The following is a 19,532-nucleotide window of genomic DNA, read 5'->3' as shown; positions in this document are numbered from 1 at the left end:
TTTTATTGATTTATTTATTTATTTATTCATTAATCAATTTTCCAGAGTATACAATAAGTGTGAATAGAGCACGATCGCTCCGATAAGCCGGTTTTCTACCATAAAATTATTTTACTTTGGTTCTATTTTAAACGAAGCCACCAAAATTTGACAAAACTATTATAAAAAAAAAATTCACTTCTCGTTTAAATTGCCGCAAAATATTTGAAGCTAAAATTAAGCCATAATTTGTCTAATTTTTTTTTTTTTTTTTTTTTTTTTTTTTTTGATACTTTAGAATTTCTCAATTTTTTTTTTAAACCTTACTTTGTTATTGTACTTTTATTAGACTCACGATTGTCACAAAAAATTGTATATTATTATAAATAAAAATTAGAGAGATAATCAGATAATATAACAGTCATAGCATCCTGTAATTAAATCCACCTGTTACTTATTTTTTGCTTGAATAATGTTAAATTAATAAATGTTTTTATTTCTTCATTTGTAGTCATAAGATTTTAGTTAAACATATTTACATTTTAATCTCTATTAGTTTATCGTCGAAAAAGAACGAGAGTCCTTGTCGCTAAATAGTGCGAGGAAAGTAGCACAGTGTGTGTCAAGAAACTTATTCAAGGATCAAAAAGAATACTTGCTAAACAATTCAATATCAAAAATATTCCTTAAAAAAAAAATGACATGTATATAGGAATAAATAAAAGTATAGACAGCAAAAACAGTAATGTGAAATTTTTTTCTAATGAATAAACATACTTTTGATCATTGAATTCCAAAATTAGCATAGTGGCTAATCATTACACTCAAAAGGTGCAATTTAAAAATTAATTTTGCACAGCGTTGAGATGATACCCGAGTTTACGACAAATATGAAGGTGTGCCATTTGAAACAAATGGTTGTTGTGTGGTGAGAGTAGCGTAAAAAAAAAAAACAAGTTAAGTACAAACCTCTGGTGGGAGGGAGAGGACGTTTAAATACAGTAGAGAAGTGCGCGCGCTCATTCAGTCCATCAGTTGCATTCCATTCCAATTCATCCGTATAAACAGTATCTTTTATTTTAATATATTACATTTAAGTTTTACTATTAAATTAAAATTAATTTTAAACAATAATTATCGCAAGTCAGAAAATCTAACACTAACAAATTTTTAGCGTACATGACATTGAGGTCACCAAGCGCGCGAATTATCACGTGCATTAAAAGTGTTATGTGTTGGTGAAATCAATTAAATAAAATAAATGATATTGTGAAGATAACAATCGAGAAAATGACAAATAGTATGAAGCAAACTGTTATTAAGTAAGTTTATTGATGAAATTATTTTTAAACATTAATAAATAATTGATAACTTATGAATTTATTGTTACTATTTACTGGCATTGTTTGGGATTTCAACGCACGAGTGAGTTGTTAATAATATAAATATAAATACGTTACATTCCAAGCATTGAAATTACATACGCTATGAAATTATATGAAAATAATGTGAAGTTTTAATTTTAAACAGTGTTCTTTAATTTTTTTACAGTATTTGGTTTTTTTATTAGTGAAATTTATTTATTTTTACTTGATTCATTAGTTGCAAGTTAAATTATTAATCAGAAATAAATTACTTCATATAAATTTCTATGAAAGTTATTACAAAATTTTTGTTTGTTTATTTTAATAACAACAATATCATTTTTAAAAATAATTTTTTTTTTTTTTTGTAATTTAATTGTGTGAGTTATTAATATTTATAGAGATTTATATAAATAATTTAGAATATAGTTTACGATTAAAAATTTTAATTTCTTTGTTGTGTTTATTTTCTTGATAATTTATATTTTTATTCCTACTAAATTATACTTTCTAATTAATTTTATGAAATTATTATTTATAATATCGTCAATAAGAATTTTTTATTGAATTATCTGAAATTGTCAACAAAACAACTCAAACTTCGTGCGATAAATAAATAAAGTTATCAACTAATTTCAAGAAATCAGTAACTAATGATGCAACTGTGTCCTTCGCTTCTTGTTTAGAAAAAAAATTATAATTCTCTACAATTACACTTGTTATTCTTCGCGAATCAAAATATTGGGCTTACATTAAAAAAAAAAAAAAGTAGATAACAATGATTTGTATATTGTAAGTATTACACAATTTTGTAATTTCAAATGTTAATTTATTCTACCAAAAATAATATATCAATTTTGATAAATTGTCACAAAATATTCCATGTCAGGATAAATAGTAAAACGTAAAAATTAAAAAAAAATTTTTTTACATTGTTTCTTAACGATATCTAAATGACATACGGCAATTTATTTGCTTGGAAAATTAAATATTAAATAGAACAATAGATATAAACAAAGGCAATTACTAATTTTATTTTTAAAACTATACTCGAATAATTATTCTCAGAAATTATAAACCGTACTTTTTATTTATCTTATTTCCATTTATTTCATATAAAATTTACCGTAAACAACTTTTGCTTGGTAAGCATATTTTTTAAAAATAATTACCAAATAATATTTTATCATCTTATTTCGTAAATTTAAATAACTTAAATTGTGATAACATAAATAATATTTTTTCAGTGGGGTCTAGCATTCATTTAAATAACTACACTGTATATAGGGGTCGTACTTTTAAAACTTATAATTTTTTCATCATATTTATGGAGCTCGCTAAGTACAAATCTATTGGAATCAAGAAATAACTTTCTGATGCAAACCAAAACTTTTAAAGCTACCGAGATGACAAACAGGGAAAAATTTGTCCAATAATCTCTTATTGACGGAGAATAAATTATGTCTACGGCCTATCATATCAGTGAAAGTAAAGTTTCATATTCCCTAACACAAAATGAACTAAACTTACATTATAGTCGACAGTGCAAGGTTTACAAGCAAAGGACTCTACTCCTACAAATCTTGATAACTACAAATAAAAAGGACTAACATGGAAATCCACTAAAATCTTAGACTACTTACACGCTACACATACCTTTCTTGTAAGATGTCACACCAACACTCTACTCTAAGAAAGACTCTTGCTGACCTAGTTATAATTTTTTTTTTCTTTTATAAGAAATAGTGCGTTCCCTGACTTTATCTTTCTTCCTTATTATGAGGAAAGATCGATTTGTATGCTAATAAGAAAGTCAAATAAACTCGATATTTTTACTTCAGGATAGATAAAGTCAGAATGAAAAAATAAAAGTTTGGAAAATGTTTTGACTCGTAATACTTATTTAATTTTTAGAAACAGTAAAATTTATTTTTATATTATTTTATTTGAGAAAGCAAAAATATCTTCTTGATAGTTTTCGGAAAACTAACATGATAACTTGCGTCAATAGAAATTAGTTTGCACACTAATAAATTCCGTAAAATATTAATTGATCGAATGGTAATTTATTATCAATCTCCGTTAAGCTTTTTGTTATTTTATTCTTTTAATAATTCCGGAGGTACCAAAAATAGTTAGAAGGTTACGTCGGGGTACCCAAGATATGAATAATTTATTGAAACCTACAAGTAATCGTAATGTACTTCAAGAGGTATTTTTTAATCAGCGATTACTGAGAAATACTTCTGTATGCAGTGGTTAGATGATTTTTTGTTTAAAAAGGTACACGACTAACCCAATCGGATACTCCTAAAGTAAGCTTGAGAAGATACTGAAACCTGATTAAGACTAACAAAAGCCTTTCAGGCAAGAAATTTCGGATCATATAACATGATCGGATGAAGATAGAAAAATCAATTAACTAAACAACTTCACGATGGGCCTAAAGAAACCTTAAAAAATGAAGTTGAAGATCAAGAACTAGTTGATGCATTAATCAAGGGTCAAAATATTCATATTGAATGGTTACTGATCTTAGTTTTCTCAAAAATTATTTTATTTTTAACTTCTCGCTTTGAAAATTAACAACTTTCAAAAGTAGGAAGTTATAGATTTTTGAGAATACGAGTTTTCATCAAATTTCCACGTTTTGAGGTCCTAGAAAGCTCCGAAACAATGTCTATTTACGAGCTGATGTATCAGTGAACTTCAAGCTCCATGACTACTAACTAGCTAAAGCAAGCCAAATCTAAGATTTATTTTTGATCCGGGTTAGTTGTTCGGATTATTTGTACTGTGATGAAGATACACTTAGATTTTTTTTAAGTTTGTATTAGCATAGTTTTGTACGGAAGAATTTCTGTTTGGAAAATAGCTTAATTTTAATTTGGATTATCTGAAAATTAAAACATAAATTAGAGCGCGCTGATAAGTGTATATTTTTATTTTTATGTAAATAAATTATGTCCTACGGTTGGTTTAAGTGACAGATATTTTTTTTTCAATTCATAACAGATTGATGAAATGATTTCCGGAAAACCTTGATTACATCTGTTTATTTCAATATCATGTTATCATGAAATCATGATTCATAATATGAAGCAACCTACCAATAATTTGATCTAGTCGTCTATTAAAATCTTTAAAGCACACAATGGTTTCACGTAGATTTAATTAAAATGATTTATAATTATACATAATAAAATATTATTATTAATCATGATCTGTTGATTATTGCATAATATACAACAGCATGTTAATCTAGACAGTAGTGAGTGTAATCTTTATATCTTTTACAAACAGAAACTCAGAATTGTCGGTTTCTTACTATTTATATTATGCAGTTAAACCCATGAACGAGGATAATTTACACTAACACGACACAATTCAATAATTGGACTGAAAATGAATATAAAATAGAAAATCTTCATTGCACAAGCTTTTCAAGTGAATTTTTCCAAATGTACAGCTCATTGTATTAACAGTTAATTATTATATTTTATAGGCAACTAAATAATTTTATTTAAATTGATTTTTTAAATTCATCGATTCTTTTCTTTTCTTAAGCTATTGGTATTTATAATTTTAAAAATATTAATGATGTAAATTTTAAGAGAAAAATTTCATGCTATTTAAATGACAATTTTTAAAAATGTTTAATTTTCAGTAAAATGCCGAAAAAATATCCTTTTATTTTTTTATAAATTGTATTATGTAAGTTAGTGATTTAGTAGCCTCCCACTCTTAACTTATACGGAGTAATGAGATAATAGAAGGTTGAATGTTAAAAAAAAAATAATCATCTGGGCTTCTTAAATTTCCGGAAATGAAAAATATGGCTCTTAACACAGTAATTTTCATAAAATTTGTCTTAAATTTCATACGTACTTCTAAGAATAATTTCCTTTTTAAATATGAGTCATGTCATTACAACCCAAATGAACAAAACTTTTGCTCAAAAGTTGAAATATTTTAATGCATCAAGACAATTTAGTTCAATACAAGCGTTAGCAGAAAAGAACTGATTACTTTTTGCATTTGTTTATTATTAATTTTAATATCACAAATTCAAATAATATAACACAAACTTCTACGGTGAGAAAAGTGTAATTATTCCTTTTTTTCTCATGTAATTATTTTTTTGACTCATAATTCATCAGTCTGAAAATTTATCTATGCATCATTTTCACTTAAAAAAATTCTTTCTAAACATAATAAAGATAAAAATCAATACGAATAAAATTAAATTTAATTGTATTTGTTACTTTGATTCTCGATTTATTTATTAAAAAAATTCATAAAATTTATTTGATAATAACAATTACTATCAAAAGCAGTGAAAAAAAATACAGCAAAACAAAACCTTTTTTTTTTTTTTTAATTTTTAAAATAATTTACAAAATTTTCCTTGAGATTTAAATCATTTATTTTTTAATGTCTACAAATTAATTGCTCGTGAAATATTAAAAAAACTTTCTAAAACTTGCCAAAATGCGAATAAAAAACAACTCTCTGGCATAGAATGTCCTATAAACATAAAGATAAATTTCTTAATCCCAATCTTCTCTAAAATATTGTGTAATGTCAAAAATATCAAATAATTCGGTCTTTTATGGCAGTAATTAAATTAAATATGACAAACTATTCCATCAAGTTACTCGGCCAGTTAAGATGGGATATTATTATTAGAAACATGCTATCCTCGAGACAACTGATATTCGCAGTACATTTTAAATGGTAAAAAATAAATTACATACATATATGTATAATATTCCGTACATTATTCAATCTACAGTTATCGACCTCGCGTGTATGATTTAGTATGGTGGAATGGTTTAAATACACCACGGGTTTTATTGCTCAATTAACAATGTATAATGATACCGATAATTTTTTTTTTTTTGATTTATTAACATTAGAAATTTATATTTCAACATCGCGGCAAGAAATTTTATTCAATTCAATTCTAATTGAAGTTTTTTTAGATACTCTCCATTTATTAAAATTTTTAAGCATACAATTTTATTTAATAACATGTTATCTCGTTAACAGCACTGTTTGTCAAAGTATTTATCATCCTAAAAATAATAATAGCAGTAACTTTCCGTTTTCTATAAAACTAATTCGCCCAATGGCAGGAAGTAAAAGTATTTAATTATTAAAATAACATTTAGAATGATATTTTTAGTTAAAATCTTTAATAGATATCATTTTAATAATATACTATTTATATACACCGAAGAAATTTCGCGAAGATTAAATTGAACCAACCGTGAACATCAACCGAAACGCTTCATCAAACCCGATAAGATTGCCGTGGTATTGACGCGGGAAATTTAAGTCATCTTAAACTAATTTAAATATTAACGTATTTATTAGGTTATTACCGTCTTGGTACTTTTATAAAATAAAAATCTAAATCTCGTTTGATAAACGCAATTATGAAGTTGTTTTTTAATAATATTTAACCAGATTATAACCATCGACAGTTTAGCAATAAAAATTTTTATATTAATAGGATTGATAAAACTATAACTCCCTAAGCTGGATTTATTAAGCAATTACATGACTTTCTTTATCGACAAAAATATTTATTACAATTATTATTTTATCATTGTGTATTTTATAAATTATTAAAAGCTTCTCATCATGCAAAAAAAAAAATATTTTTTAGTAAAATGAATATTTTTTTGATAAAAATAAAAAAGTTTACATCTATAAAAAAAATTGTGTAATGAAATAAATCACGAGATAAGTATACGTTAGATACTTATAGATTATGTAATTGACTTGTCTTTTTGTAATATAATATTCTCTTTTTTTAAAATAAAATAGCTTTATGCAATTGAAATCAACTTTAAATTTAATTTAAAATAAACAAAAAAAATTACTTTTCATCGAATATTGCACAGAGTAGATGAAAATTTATTTACAAATTTTCAATCGCTTATATGTGCCGGTTACTTTCTAAATATGACTAGGACTGAATAAGAAATGCTACACTAAACGTCGAAGTAGAAGAAATCTCGAGGTTACGAGGTCGATATACCCAAGTTGTTGTTTCCTGTCGTTCTTGTCAGACTTGTTCTATTGTATTATGCAGACTCGATTGGTCCGATGAGTACGCGCACTTAATGCAGACCGTTTAACTATTTATCTATTTGTATTAGTCAGCACGAGCTACGAGAATTACATGTTGTATAGTACGCATGGAGATTATTTGTCCGTAGATATAAAATATTTTTATTTGTCAAAATAAAAAAATTGACTATTTAATTAATTATTGTTCGTAATTTATTTTTATAAATTTTATAACGGAAAAATCTTCTTAAGTTGAATAGAAAAATTCTTAAACTAATACATTTTTTTTTATTTAAGGAAATTCAAAAATTTTTTCGTCTTGATTCAAGATAATTATCCTTTTCAAAATTATTTTCTTGGTTCAAGAATTTTTTTTTGGAATCAAGCTAATTTAAAAATTTTTTTTAGTTCAAAAATATTATTTTAGTTCAAGATTTTTTCTCTTAAATCAAACTAATTTTTTTTATCACTGTAACATTTTTAATATGATTTAAATATCAGGAAATTCCGTTGTAGTCGGTCTATCGAAAAACAATTCAAATAAATTTAAAAATTATCATACGATAAAATGTTGTTTACAAACATTATACAGACCCGGATATCCTAAAATCACTTCCACACAATTATCAAGCATCCGGGCTTGGATATAGTTAGAATTTAATTTTTTAAAAGAATAAGAATATAATATAAATTAGTAATCGAGAAAATAATTATTCAAATGAATAAGCCTGAAATAAAATGAATAAATATTGACGGGCAATAAGTAAATAAGTATAATAATTATTTATTTTTAAGAAATCCAACATGGTGGAAAAGAAGATCCGCTTTGGAACGAGGATTGACGATAATTGCAGTTTGCGGAGTCCTTTTATGTATTGCCTTGGCAATAAGCATTGGTGTAATAGTTTCGAACTCGAGGTCATGCAATGGCACAGATGCAGGTGAATATCTGTTCTTTTAAGTTAGAAAGTTTTTTGTTACATAAATTTTTTTTTATTGTTATTGTTGTCATTAAATTTAAGATCTTTAATACTGTAGAGATTTTATAAAAAAGTTTTGTGGTACAATTTTGGGGCTTCGAATTGAGTTTAATAAAAATTTTTTTTAATTTGGGAAAATCAATAAATCGTTATCATAATAACAGAGCTTAATGCAAATGCACTAAAGTTTAAATAAAATGTCATTAGCCATCATATTTTGGAACATGGGTCATTTGTCATACGTCGTAATTCATAACTCTAGTCAACAAAATACAATTAATTTTTTTTTACTTTAACAAAAAGTGCAATCATTGATTTTGACAGTAAAAAAAAAAAAAAAAAAATTGGCTATGGCTTCAAAATTAAGGTTCAAAAAGCTACTTAGTTAATAGTCGCTCAACATCCATAAAATCATATAGGGCATTCCATTAAAAATTAGCCACTTTTTTGATCACTCCATTTTTTTTTTCAAAATATTATATATTTTTGAGGCTCATAAAAAACTTGTTAAAAATGTTTTCAAATTATTTTTTTTATTCCCGTAATCATAATTTAAAAATTAGTACCAACTACTTGCAGTTACCCCTTTCCTATAATTTTTCAGTTGAGTTTTAAGAAGTTGAAATATTTTTTTTATTGAAAAAAATGCGTTGAAAAGTGTGCAAAAAATATATATACAATACCAATCGCGGAATTTCAATTAATTGAAGGTATAATTAGATTAGCTGAATACTGTAAATCAGATACTTTCATTTTATAATAAAACAATTGAATAAAGTGTGATTTGTCATTTTAAACCTGAATGGATCTTTAGTTAATTTAACTGTACAACCACAAATACTTTGAATTTTACCCTGTATCACTAAAAAATGTAGACAAATAAATTATTAATTTTTTGGGCCAAAATAAATGAATAAAAATCAATAACACTGCGATGATGTCGCAAATTACTATTGAATCAAACGTATTATATCGATTAATAAAATTTAGTTTTATCATTTACCTTTTCACAACATTCATAATTTCAAATATTCATGCTACTCGCTTTGTTTGCTCTTGCACCCGAAATCGCAAATGCATGCGAGCAGCCATCGCAAAAAACGAAATGCTACCATCAACAGTGGAAGCATTAGGACGAAATTCGTCATTACAACCCTCACCTACTGTTGTTCAAGTTCCAGATAACATTTGTAACTCGCCAGCTTGTATTCATACTGGTAAGTAATAGCTAATAGCTAATTTATTCCATTAATTATGCAAAATTGATGGAACTGAATTGTGGAAAGTAATAAACATTTTATTTAATCTAGCCTCGAAGATTCTTAAAAATATGGATTCATCTGTGGACCCTTGTGATGACTTCTACAGATTTGCTTGTGGAGGTTTTCTCAAGACAACAACTATTCCTGACGACAAAGTCAGTGTAAATACATTCAGTATTATTAGTGACAAAGTTTTTGAGCAGCTAAGAGAGAGCATTGAAGATCCTCACTTAGCAGAAATGGCTCACCCATTCAGACTTGTTAAAACTCTGTACAACAGTTGCATGAATAAAAGTTAGTATCTTTATTTTTATAATTACTACTGTACTTTTAATTGGACTATGAAAAACTAAAAATTACCCATTATTTTAAAGATTTTTACAGACCAAAAAATTATAATTTTAATAAAAAAAAAAAAATTATTCAAATATTTGTTAAAAAATTAAAACTTTTTCTTAGAATATTAAAAAAATTAATTTATTATTTAAAATAATGAAATTCTTATGATCACGAATTTTACGATAAATTAAAAAAAAAAAAAAAAAAAAAAAAATAGCATATCGATAAAACATCAATTTTTTTGATACCTTTGAATAAAAATTATTATTTTAATCCTAAAAAATCATAAGAAATTTTTTCAATGACAGAATTTGAGAAAATGTTCCAATAAAATAAAAAATAAAACGAATTTATGCTGAGAAATAAAATTTTATTTTCAGCTGGCATTGAAGAACAAGGACTTACCCCTTTGTTAATAATCATAAAGAAATTAGGCGGCTGGCCCGTACTTGAAGGAGAAATGTGGAAAGATACCAATTTTAATTGGATATCATCAGTTTACAATTTCCGTGAATTGGGCTATTCTGTAGATTATTTTTTGGACTTTAGCATTGGTGTAGATCTTAAAAATAGCACGAAGAGAGTTTTAGACGTAAGTGTGATATATGTCTACTTAATATTAAAACTTTTAATGACTAGAAACTTTGAATAGTAAATTGTAAATATCAAGTATGATGTTCAAGAATGAAAAATCTCATAAAATAAAAATTTAGTACGACTTGAATTTTATTACAGCTCGATCAAGCAACGCTGGGATTATCACGAGAGTACTTATCGAAAGGATTTGACGATAAGATTGTAAAAGAATATTACCGCTACATGGTTGATATTGCGGTGATCCTCGGTGCTGAGCGTGAACGCGCTGAAGAAGAACTTATGGAATCCCTTAAATTCGAAATGAAGCTCGCCAATGTAATAATTCAATTTTATTGCTCGCTATTATGATGTAGAGCATATATATTATGGTCTAATAAAATTTTATTTAATATTGCAGATATCTTTACCAACCGAGAAACGTCGTAATGCAACTTTATTGTATAATCCAATGACACTAGCTCAATTATCGGATAAATATCCAAGCATACCTTGGAAAGAATACTTTAACATGATTCTCAAGCCTCATGTCCAAGTTGATGATAATGAAATAGCAATTGTCAATGTTCCTAGTTATATATCTGACTTTGAGAAACTGATCAAATTAACGCCCAAGAGGATACAGGCTAATTACGTAATGTGGCGTGCAGTTGCTGCATCAGTAAGTTACTTGAGCGATGAAATTCGTAAAAGACAACTCGAATACTCAACAGCCCTGAGTGGCAAGACCGAAAGAGAACCTAGGTGGAAAGAGTGTGTTGATATTGTTTCTAGTACTTTACCAATTAGCGTCGGAGCTTTGTATGTAAGGAAATATTTCCACCAAGATGCCAAAAAAAATGCTGTTGAAATGGTCGCTGATATCCGAAACCAATTCAATAAAATTTTAAAAACAGTAAGTCAATTATTTCAACTAAATTTTCTCATCTGAATTTTTTTGTGAATATAGTTTAATAAAATAATAGAAAAATAATCTCTATTTTAATAGAAATAAGCTTTTGAAGAAACTTATTTTAAATGCAACCGGTTGTTTTGCTTTAATAAATTTTTTTCCATTCCTAATACCATTTATACAATGAAAAAAAAATTAACTTGATTAAAAAAAAAATTTTTTTGAACCAAGAAAATATTTTTGAAGAATTTTCTTCTAATTTGCTTTATCAAGTGTTTAAATGATCCTTTGTTAGCATAGAAGCATCGCTTTTTATAAAAAAAACTTCATTAATTTTAAAGACAACTATAAACATGATTTAAAATAATTCCTAGGTCGACTGGATGGATGAAGAAACCAGAAAGAGTGCTCTTGACAAAGCTGCTTCGATGACAAGTCATATTGCATACCCCGACGAACTTTTGCAAAACTCTAAATTAGAAGAATTTTATGAAAAACTCGAGCTTGCAGACAATGCTTCTTATCTTAAAAACATATTGAATTTAACATTATTCGGGACCGAATATTCATTTAGCAAACTGAGAAAACCAGTCAACAAGAGCGACTGGGTATCACATGGTCGCCCAGCAGTAGTTAATGCATTTTATTCATCTATTGAGAACAGTATTCGTACGTATAACTAAGTCTTATCAATTATCAATTATGAATAATACAATAATAAAAGCATTGTTTTATTATATTTTATTTTATTTTATACAGAATTCCCAGCCGGAATTCTTCAAGGCGCTTTCTTCAGTAGCGACCGTCCAAGATACATGAATTACGGTGCCATTGGGTTCGTAATTGGTCATGAAATTACTCACGGCTTTGATGATCAAGGAAGGCAGTTTGATAAAGATGGTAATCTAGTCGATTGGTGGGCATCTTCAACCAAGGAAAAATATCTGCAAAAGGCTGACTGTATAATTAATCAGTACGGCAATTATACTGTAAAAGAAGTCGGAATGAATGTAAGAAAATACTTAATTGCAGTTTATAAATTTTAAACATTGTTCTGTTTACAATAATTGCTTTTCTTTCTGAAATTTTTTCAGTTGAATGGGATAAATACTCAAGGTGAGAATATCGCTGACAATGGTGGCATTAAAGAAGCTTATCTAGCGTACAAAGACTGGGCTGATCGGAATATACCCGAGCCAACGCTTCCTGGACTTTCCTACTCGCCCAGACAAATGTTCTGGATAAGTGCTGCAAATACATGGTGCTCTGTCTACCGTCCTGAAGCGCTAAAACTTCGCATCACCACTGGATTCCACAGTCCAGGGGAATTTCGTATTCTTGGACCGATGTCAAATATGCCGGAATTCGCTGATGATTTTAAATGTCCATTAAATTCACGGATGAACCCAAAAAATAAGTGTGCTGTATGGTAATAATTTAGACAGAAAATATTCATTTATTTTTTCACCGTAAATATTTTTAATATTGTATCAAAGTTGTAGTGACTGTTAAATATTCTAAATAATTAATTATCATCACTATATTTGAAGCCGATTAAAGTTTTGATAAAAATATTTGCAGAGTTTGAGATTTTTTTTTTTTTTTTTTTTTTTAATTAATATTTTATTGTGCAAATATCTTAATGCTGTTGGAATTTTTTATGAAGTAAAGAAAATTTTTAAGAATGAAACTATTTTTAGATTTTTTAAATGTAAATTTAAATTTTATATCTTAAAAGTAGGCGCATAAATTAATTAATCATTTTTTTTTATTTTTTATTGAAATTTGAGAAACAATTTATCACTTTTAATTAAAAATAAAAAATTATAAAATGATGAATTAGAAACACGATTTTTTTTTAAGGAAAATAAAATATGATAGCTGTATTTTTTTTTACATTATATAGTTTTATAGTACAAAGTAACTATTTTATACCAGAAAAATATTTTATGTTAGTAATCAAAATAGACGTTGCAATTTTCTTTAAAAAAACATTTTTATTTATTTTAAATATTTGTTACTTTGGATCGTAAAATTACTCAGATTAAAATTAAAAAAAATTTTTTTTAACTGGGATTATTACCTTGAAGAATTTGAACTTGTATAAAGTTTGAGATGTAATCATCGATGATTCATACTGAAAATTCGCTTTTTATGTTTTTAACAATTAGTTATGTATTAATAAATATAAAAATAGTTTAAATTTATCTATAAAAAAATTTTCTCGTTCTTAAGTACTTACAGATAGTTATAATGTTATAATTGAGTCAAAACATCTGATGAAACATGTCTTTCATCGTATCACCATTTCATGATATAAATTACATACGAAATTTATAATAAAATACAAAAAAATATAAATAAATGTAAGGCTTTAATTTGTAATATAATTTGTTAGTTTAAGAAACAAATATGTTTAATATTTACTATCTATTAGCTGAATAATAAATATAACTTCTTGGAATAAACTTGAAAGTTTATTTATCACCTTCAATTACCTAAATATATTTTATAGATTTTATAAATTTTAGAAAACTTGAAATTTAATTAATTTTCAAGTTTATATGACAGAGTATTTGTTTTATCCTCAATGATTTCAAAATAATATTTTTTCATCAGAAAAAAAGTAATTCTCTTATTTTATTAGTGCTTTTCATAAAATTTAAGACTTAAAGATTTTATAAAATTAATTAAATTATTTTTTCAAGTGTTAAATGATTGAAAGAATAAATGAAAAAAAAAAAAAAATCGGCTAGGATTTTAATAAAATTAATTTGTGACATTTCCTAAATAATGAGCCGTTGGTAATGTGAATACTACTGCTCTTTGTATCGCTGATGATGATTTGGTTGCAAACTAACAAATTGCGTTTGCAGATTGGCGTCAATTTAACAGCAAAATTTAAATTTGAGAAGTCTAAATTTGTAGTCAAAATTTCTTCTCATTAAAACTAATAATTGGATAGTAATTTTTGTCCCCTATATATAGTCTTCATAGTTTTAGGGATCGATAATTATATGATCTTTTTCCTAAACTAAAAAATTAAAATTTGAACTTATAATCTTAGTTTTTTCTATCTAAACAATTTATATTAGTAAAAAAAATTTTTTGAGCCCATACGTTATACTTGCATCGATAATATATAAGATTTAAGATATAATACTATTGTGATTGAAATAATTCGAGGTCAAATTAAAGTATCAACTACTTCAGTATGCATTTTACTTTAAAATATATCAAACCAAGTAATGAATGAGTCGAAAAAAAGAATACAAGAAAATTGTATATTATTTTTGTAGTATACCTCATAAACAGTCAGTTACACGTAAGTAATACGTATAAATTATAGTATGGTTAATTGAAACAAACATGACATCAAGTCATCTAAATTTTAATCAGTATATCTGGTTAACGACAACTAGATTCATTGCATAATTCACTAACATTTTAAAATTTAAGAAATTTTAATTTTTTTTTTCTTTTAGTTTTTCCTCCAATACCAATTGAATGCTTAAAGTAATTTTAATACACATGCATGAGTCTCAAAAATTCAAAAGTTATAAAAAAAAAGGATTATTTAAAAATTTTTAAATGCACAGAAAAAAATTTCTTGAACCCAGAAAATTATAAGGAAGATCGAAGTTATTTTGGAGCAAGAAGAAATTTTCTTAGCTTAAAAAAATTTAACTTCGTTGACTTCTTCAAACAACTATAATACAATGTCAATGAATAAAAATAAAAATAATTAATTAAAACGTAATATTTTTAACTGGGCTCGTGAACTTGAACTCGTTAAATAATTACAATGATAAACTTCATTCGATGCGCAGAGAATACATAAATCAATTTTAATAGATTCTATATATATATATATATATATATATATATATATATATATATATATATATATATATATATATATATATATATATATATATATATATATATATATATATATATATATATATATATATATATATTGCTAAATAGAGCCTCCGATAATTATTAAAAAAAAAAAAAAAAAATCATTTTTGACGAATCAAAATTAACATTTTTTTTTTTTTGAAAACTTTTTATGTCTGATTGAAATTAAATTATATTTACATATTATTTATAAATTTATATCATTTTTCGAAGATTATTTATGAGTAAATTAAAATGAAATAAATTTAAGCGTAAGCGAATTCATAACTTGTCCGTCTTTTAGCACATTCAAATATATTTTAAATATCTACAGTATATATAAATGAAATATGCATTGAAACATTTATCTTGACTTGAATGCTTGCCAGCTTTTGCAAATTTGCAAACTTAAGTTGCCAAGATTTCTTTTTAAATAAAGTTTAAACATTTTCAAAACTTAATTGTGGAAGTTACGATTTATAAATAATATATCTTCGCTTAGTTGATTGTAATCGTGACCACGTGGTTTGAGTTAGTTAATTAAATAGTTTGTTGAACATGAACATGAATGTCAATCATATTTAGCGAACAGTCGGTACACCAGACGTCAGAGTAAACGCACTGACGTTGATAAAATTCATAATAAAAACATTCAAGATAACTTGTGATATTTTATAAGTAAGTATTCCTTGAAATTGTATTTGATATCAGTATCTAGGTAGTGACTGTCGTGATTACAGAGTTAAAAATATATTTAAAACAACAACTATTTTTTTTTTGTTTGATATAATATCAAATAACGAGTCTTTTAATTATTTTGATGCAATTCAGACCAAAAACATGGTTTGGTCTCGTCCACCGGGTGATCCAAGAGTTTGGTCCACTGTTGAAGCTGTCAAGCCGGATGGACAAAAAGCGAAATTCATAATTCAAGAAATTCCTCCGAGTAGATATGAAGAAGCTCTAGATCATTTGTGTACTGTTTTCATCACAAGTGAGGCTATATGTCGAAGTATCAGTAAGTACAATGAAGAAAAAAATTCTTTTTAAGAAAATGATTCGTTTAAAAATAAATTCAGCTTTTTATTGAAAAAAGTATTAATTAAATAACAAATTTCGAGTTTAATTTTAATGATTATTGAAAAGGATTTTTTTAGAAAATTTTCTTTTGATATAAAGATGATTATGTTCATAAAAATAGAATAATTTATAAATTTGATGAAAGATAACAGTAAAATTCGATCAACTATTTGTAAATTTTAATAAATTAATAAATTGTTTTTTTTTAGATTTGATTGATGATGCTAAATCAGTAGCTGAAGTACGAGCTTTTTGGACAACAGCTCTCAATCAAGGAATTTCGATCGGTGCATATGAAGTCGATCAAAACGATCAAATATCTAAATTTGCCGGAATGAATGTATTGATGATGGGTGATAAAGATGAAGATAAAACTATCACATCTATAACAGTGAGTATTTTTTTACATTTATCATATTGTTCATTTTATTATTGAGACTCCATGAAGTACTGAAAATAATTCAAAGAGAATGAATAACTTTTTAAAAAACTTCAGCATTTATCGAAATATTGAAAGCAACATATGTACATATACATAATAATGTATCTTCCGTGACTACAAAGCTGCAACTTAATTCGACTTAATGACTGGAATACATCTAATAATTGAAGAATTCATTCGAGTACACTAGTATTTTATTTCCTCGAGTAATTTTTATTATGACCATGAAAGCAATTCTGATATTAAGTGATTATGTTATTTAACTTTATCAAAAAATGTATTATTGTGTCTTATGCTTTCAAAAAAAAAAAAAAAAAAAAAAAAAAACAGAAATGAAAATTTTTAATTGACGGAAAAAATGAACTATAATAAATAATAATCAATCGTAATTTTAATTATTAATTTGTGATGCTTATTATTCGAATGCTATAATTTCACAACTATTTAACAAAAAATACCATCGCAAACAGTAATAATAACTATGCAAATGTTTATTTTTTTTTTCTATGTTTAAACCAAAATATTTTATTCAGAGTACCATGTCCAAAAGTAAAAAGCTACTTATTTTCATGCAAAACCTTTCTGCAGAAGTGGACTTCTGTAAAAAGTGGGGTGTTGATTATTATCTAGGTGCTGCTGGATTAGATGTGGATATAAATTATCGTCGTCTAGGATTGGGGACTCAATTGTTATTAGCGAGGTAATTACTATCTCAAATTTCATTAATTGGATTCTGCACTTATCATTTTTGATATATTTCAGAGATAAGATAGCTAAAGCATACAACATCCCAGTGTCATCGACATTCTTCACCTCGCCAACCTCCCAAAAAACTGCCAAAAAAGCTGGATTTGAAGTTTTCTGGGAAAAACGTTGGAACGACATTGTTGATGATAAAGGCAATGTTATTTTTCCAGGACTTGGCGATACTTATTGTAAAGTAATGGAGAAGAAATTTAAGTAAAATCTAATAAAATTTATGAGATCTTATTATATTTATAATATGGTTGTGCGCAGTACAACAATTATATTAAATTAGAAGCTATAACTTTGATTTATTTTTTTTTCGGGTTCGAAGGTCGACTTTTTTTTTTTTTTTTTTTTTTTTTTTACTGAAAAGTGGTAATTATTCAACTACTGTTTTTCACATGATAAGATTTATATTATCAATTTTTTTTCCTCATAAATTCATATAAAATTGAATGAAAATTAATTTTATCGGTAAGTCTTTAAATAGTTTAATATTTCAACAAATAACTATTTTTTTATAGTTTTCAGATTCATAGTATGAATTAACATTTATAAAATTAATACGCTGAAATAATTACTTGTTGAAATTAATGGACTTGTTTCAAATATTAGTCGCAAGTACACCATCCTAATGGACCCCGAAATCTGTAGACCAATCCAAGTGCACCACCGCCAGAAATTGATCCAACTGCTCCGAACAATAACTTTCCTAATCCAGTAGCACCTAATGACTGAAATGTTGCAAACCATGATCCAGCCTGTAAAAAATTAATCGATTAATTAGAATTATTAGCAATTACTAAATTAAAATGTAAATAAAAACTTACTGCCACTGCTGGGCCTTGCCAACCAGCGGCCAATGATCCGCCGATTATTCCTGATTTTCCGAATCCCAAAAGTGGCAATGCGGAAGCACCTACGACACCGCCAGATGTAATACCAATAACACCATATATTGTTAAATTAAAGCGCAGTATTGCAAGGTTCTGTTCGTTTATTAATGCTCTATTGCAGATATTACACATTTCGTAATTCATTATTCGTTTGAATATTATGTGCAATAAATAGAAACACTGAAATTGACAGATATGATAAATTAAAAAAAAAAAATCATCTCCACTTTCTATAATTTAGATTGAATGAAAAATATGAAAATATATCATGTAAGCAAACTATTCGTAACTTGATTGGTCAAATATATCAAGTGAAAATTTTTGCAAGCATTTTTTTATTGTAATTAATTTGTTAAAAAAATTTTTTAAATTGACAGCTGACTGCTAACTTCAGTATTATAATAAATATGTTTTAATATGAATGACATTAAAATTAGCTGTTACTTGACAATTTTTAATTTTCTTCAACAAAAAAATTATTTTAAAAAAATTGCTTACAAGTATTGTACCACAAAAAAGTTGGCATGGAACTGTAACTGCTCAGATTAATGAATAAGTGCTCATAATTGCTCACGAAATGCTCAATTCAAATCCACAATTGCTTACACTTTAAATATGTCAGGGCGTAACAATTAATGTAAAGATCAGGGATTCCCATTTAAATAAAATTAAACTCATGTAACTCCGGTATTTGCAAGTCGTGTTTCAGTAGTTTTAATTTAATAACAATACTTAGGAGCAATATAGATGGAATCCTCGATCATTGGTTATTTAGATACACACGGTAAACAGTTTATTATCGATGTGTCCAGTATGTTTACTAAAGTTTCAGAAGATGGCGGCAGTAGTAAATGTTCAGTGATAAATAAAGTATAGCAAAGAACATGAAAGCAAAGCATCAAAGCATTAATAAAACGGTATATATAGTGCTCTATGCTGTATGTAAACTAAAAAAACCTTTTTAATGAATCAA

General features: G+C 26.2%; 3 protein-coding genes across 11 annotated transcripts; 2 read left to right on the top strand and 1 right to left on the bottom strand.

The window, feature by feature from the left end:
* The first annotated feature begins 1,019 nt into the window (after nucleotides 1–1,019).
* Nep2 (M13 family metallopeptidase neprilysin 2) lies at nucleotides 1,020–13,959 on the top strand. 3 transcript variants are annotated; one of them, XM_074254420.1, is made up of 10 exons: nucleotides 1,020–1,301; nucleotides 8,220–8,365; nucleotides 9,586–9,621; nucleotides 9,715–9,960; nucleotides 10,386–10,597; nucleotides 10,741–10,917; nucleotides 11,000–11,494; nucleotides 11,866–12,160; nucleotides 12,251–12,501; nucleotides 12,586–13,959. In XM_074254420.1, the coding sequence occupies exons 1-10, from the start codon at nucleotides 1,270–1,272 to the stop codon at nucleotides 12,922–12,924; spliced, it is 2,229 nt and encodes a 742-aa protein (XP_074110521.1). In that variant the 5' UTR covers nucleotides 1,020–1,269; the 3' UTR covers nucleotides 12,925–13,959. The 3 variants fall into 3 exon arrangements, with proteins under 3 accessions (XP_074110521.1, XP_074110520.1, XP_074110519.1); XM_074254419.1 differs by having other exon boundaries at nucleotides 9,580–9,621; XM_074254418.1 differs by having other exon boundaries at nucleotides 9,493–9,621.
* A 1,955-nt stretch (nucleotides 13,960–15,914) lies between these two features.
* Nucleotides 15,915–17,964, top strand: LOC141533996 (uncharacterized). Of its 2 annotated transcripts, XM_074253118.1 has the most exons (5): nucleotides 15,915–16,072; nucleotides 16,226–16,412; nucleotides 16,684–16,865; nucleotides 17,450–17,616; nucleotides 17,679–17,964. In XM_074253118.1, the coding sequence occupies exons 2-5, from the start codon at nucleotides 16,235–16,237 to the stop codon at nucleotides 17,878–17,880; spliced, it is 729 nt and encodes a 242-aa protein (XP_074109219.1). In that variant the 5' UTR covers nucleotides 15,915–16,072; nucleotides 16,226–16,234; the 3' UTR covers nucleotides 17,881–17,964. The 2 variants fall into 2 exon arrangements, with proteins under 2 accessions (XP_074109219.1, XP_074109220.1); XM_074253119.1 differs by lacking the exon at nucleotides 15,915–16,072 and having other exon boundaries at nucleotides 16,120–16,412.
* On the bottom strand, nucleotides 17,888–19,354 carry LOC141533997 (uncharacterized). Of its 6 annotated transcripts, none has more exons than XM_074253124.1 (3): nucleotides 19,166–19,354; nucleotides 18,494–18,582; nucleotides 17,888–18,424 (listed from the first exon to the last, which is right to left on the bottom strand). In XM_074253124.1, exons 1-3 carry the CDS (start codon nucleotides 19,215–19,217, stop codon nucleotides 18,275–18,277), a joined length of 291 nt encoding a protein of 96 aa, XP_074109225.1. In that variant the 5' UTR covers nucleotides 19,218–19,354; the 3' UTR covers nucleotides 17,888–18,274. The 6 variants fall into 6 exon arrangements, 5 of the variants coding, with proteins under 5 accessions (XP_074109225.1, XP_074109223.1, XP_074109221.1 ...); XM_074253122.1 differs by having other exon boundaries at nucleotides 18,494–18,739; nucleotides 19,166–19,301; XM_074253120.1 differs by having other exon boundaries at nucleotides 18,494–18,739; nucleotides 19,058–19,196.
* Nucleotides 19,355–19,532: the final 178 nt, after the last annotated feature.

The sequence above is a fragment of the Cotesia typhae genome, unplaced genomic scaffold (genome assembly GCF_013202065.1).
Source record: "Cotesia typhae breed Kobodo isofemale line unplaced genomic scaffold, CoteBio_Ctyphae scaffold_13, whole genome shotgun sequence".
Lineage (NCBI taxonomy): Eukaryota > Metazoa > Arthropoda > Insecta > Hymenoptera > Braconidae > Cotesia > Cotesia typhae.
The sequence above is the reverse complement of the archived record's forward strand: the minus strand, read 5'-3'. Positions and strand labels throughout refer to the sequence as shown.

Coding starts and splice junctions, on each gene's coding strand:
- Nep2 (XM_074254418.1), top strand. CDS start 1,270: ATGACAAATAGTATGAAGCAAACTGTTATTAA. Junction 1,302..8,219: donor ATGAAGCAAACTGTTATTAA/GTAAGTTTATTG, acceptor TTTATTTTTAAG/AAATCCAACATGGTGGAAAA. Junction 12,161..12,250: donor ATCTATTGAGAACAGTATTC/GTACGTATAACT, acceptor TATTTTATACAG/AATTCCCAGCCGGAATTCTT.
- LOC141533996 (XM_074253118.1), top strand. CDS start 16,235: ATGGTTTGGTCTCGTCCACCGGGTGATCCAAGAGTTTGGTCCACTGTT. Junction 16,413..16,683: donor GGCTATATGTCGAAGTATCA/GTAAGTACAATG, acceptor GTTTTTTTTTAG/ATTTGATTGATGATGCTAAA. Junction 16,866..17,449: donor AAACTATCACATCTATAACA/GTGAGTATTTTT, acceptor TATTTTATTCAG/AGTACCATGTCCAAAAGTAA.
- LOC141533997 (XM_074253122.1), bottom strand. CDS start 18,703: ATGAATTACGAAATGTGTAATATCTGCAATAGAGCATTAATAAACGAA. Junction 18,425..18,493: donor GGCAAGGCCCAGCAGTGGCA/GTAAGTTTTTAT, acceptor AATTTTTTACAG/GCTGGATCATGGTTTGCAAC.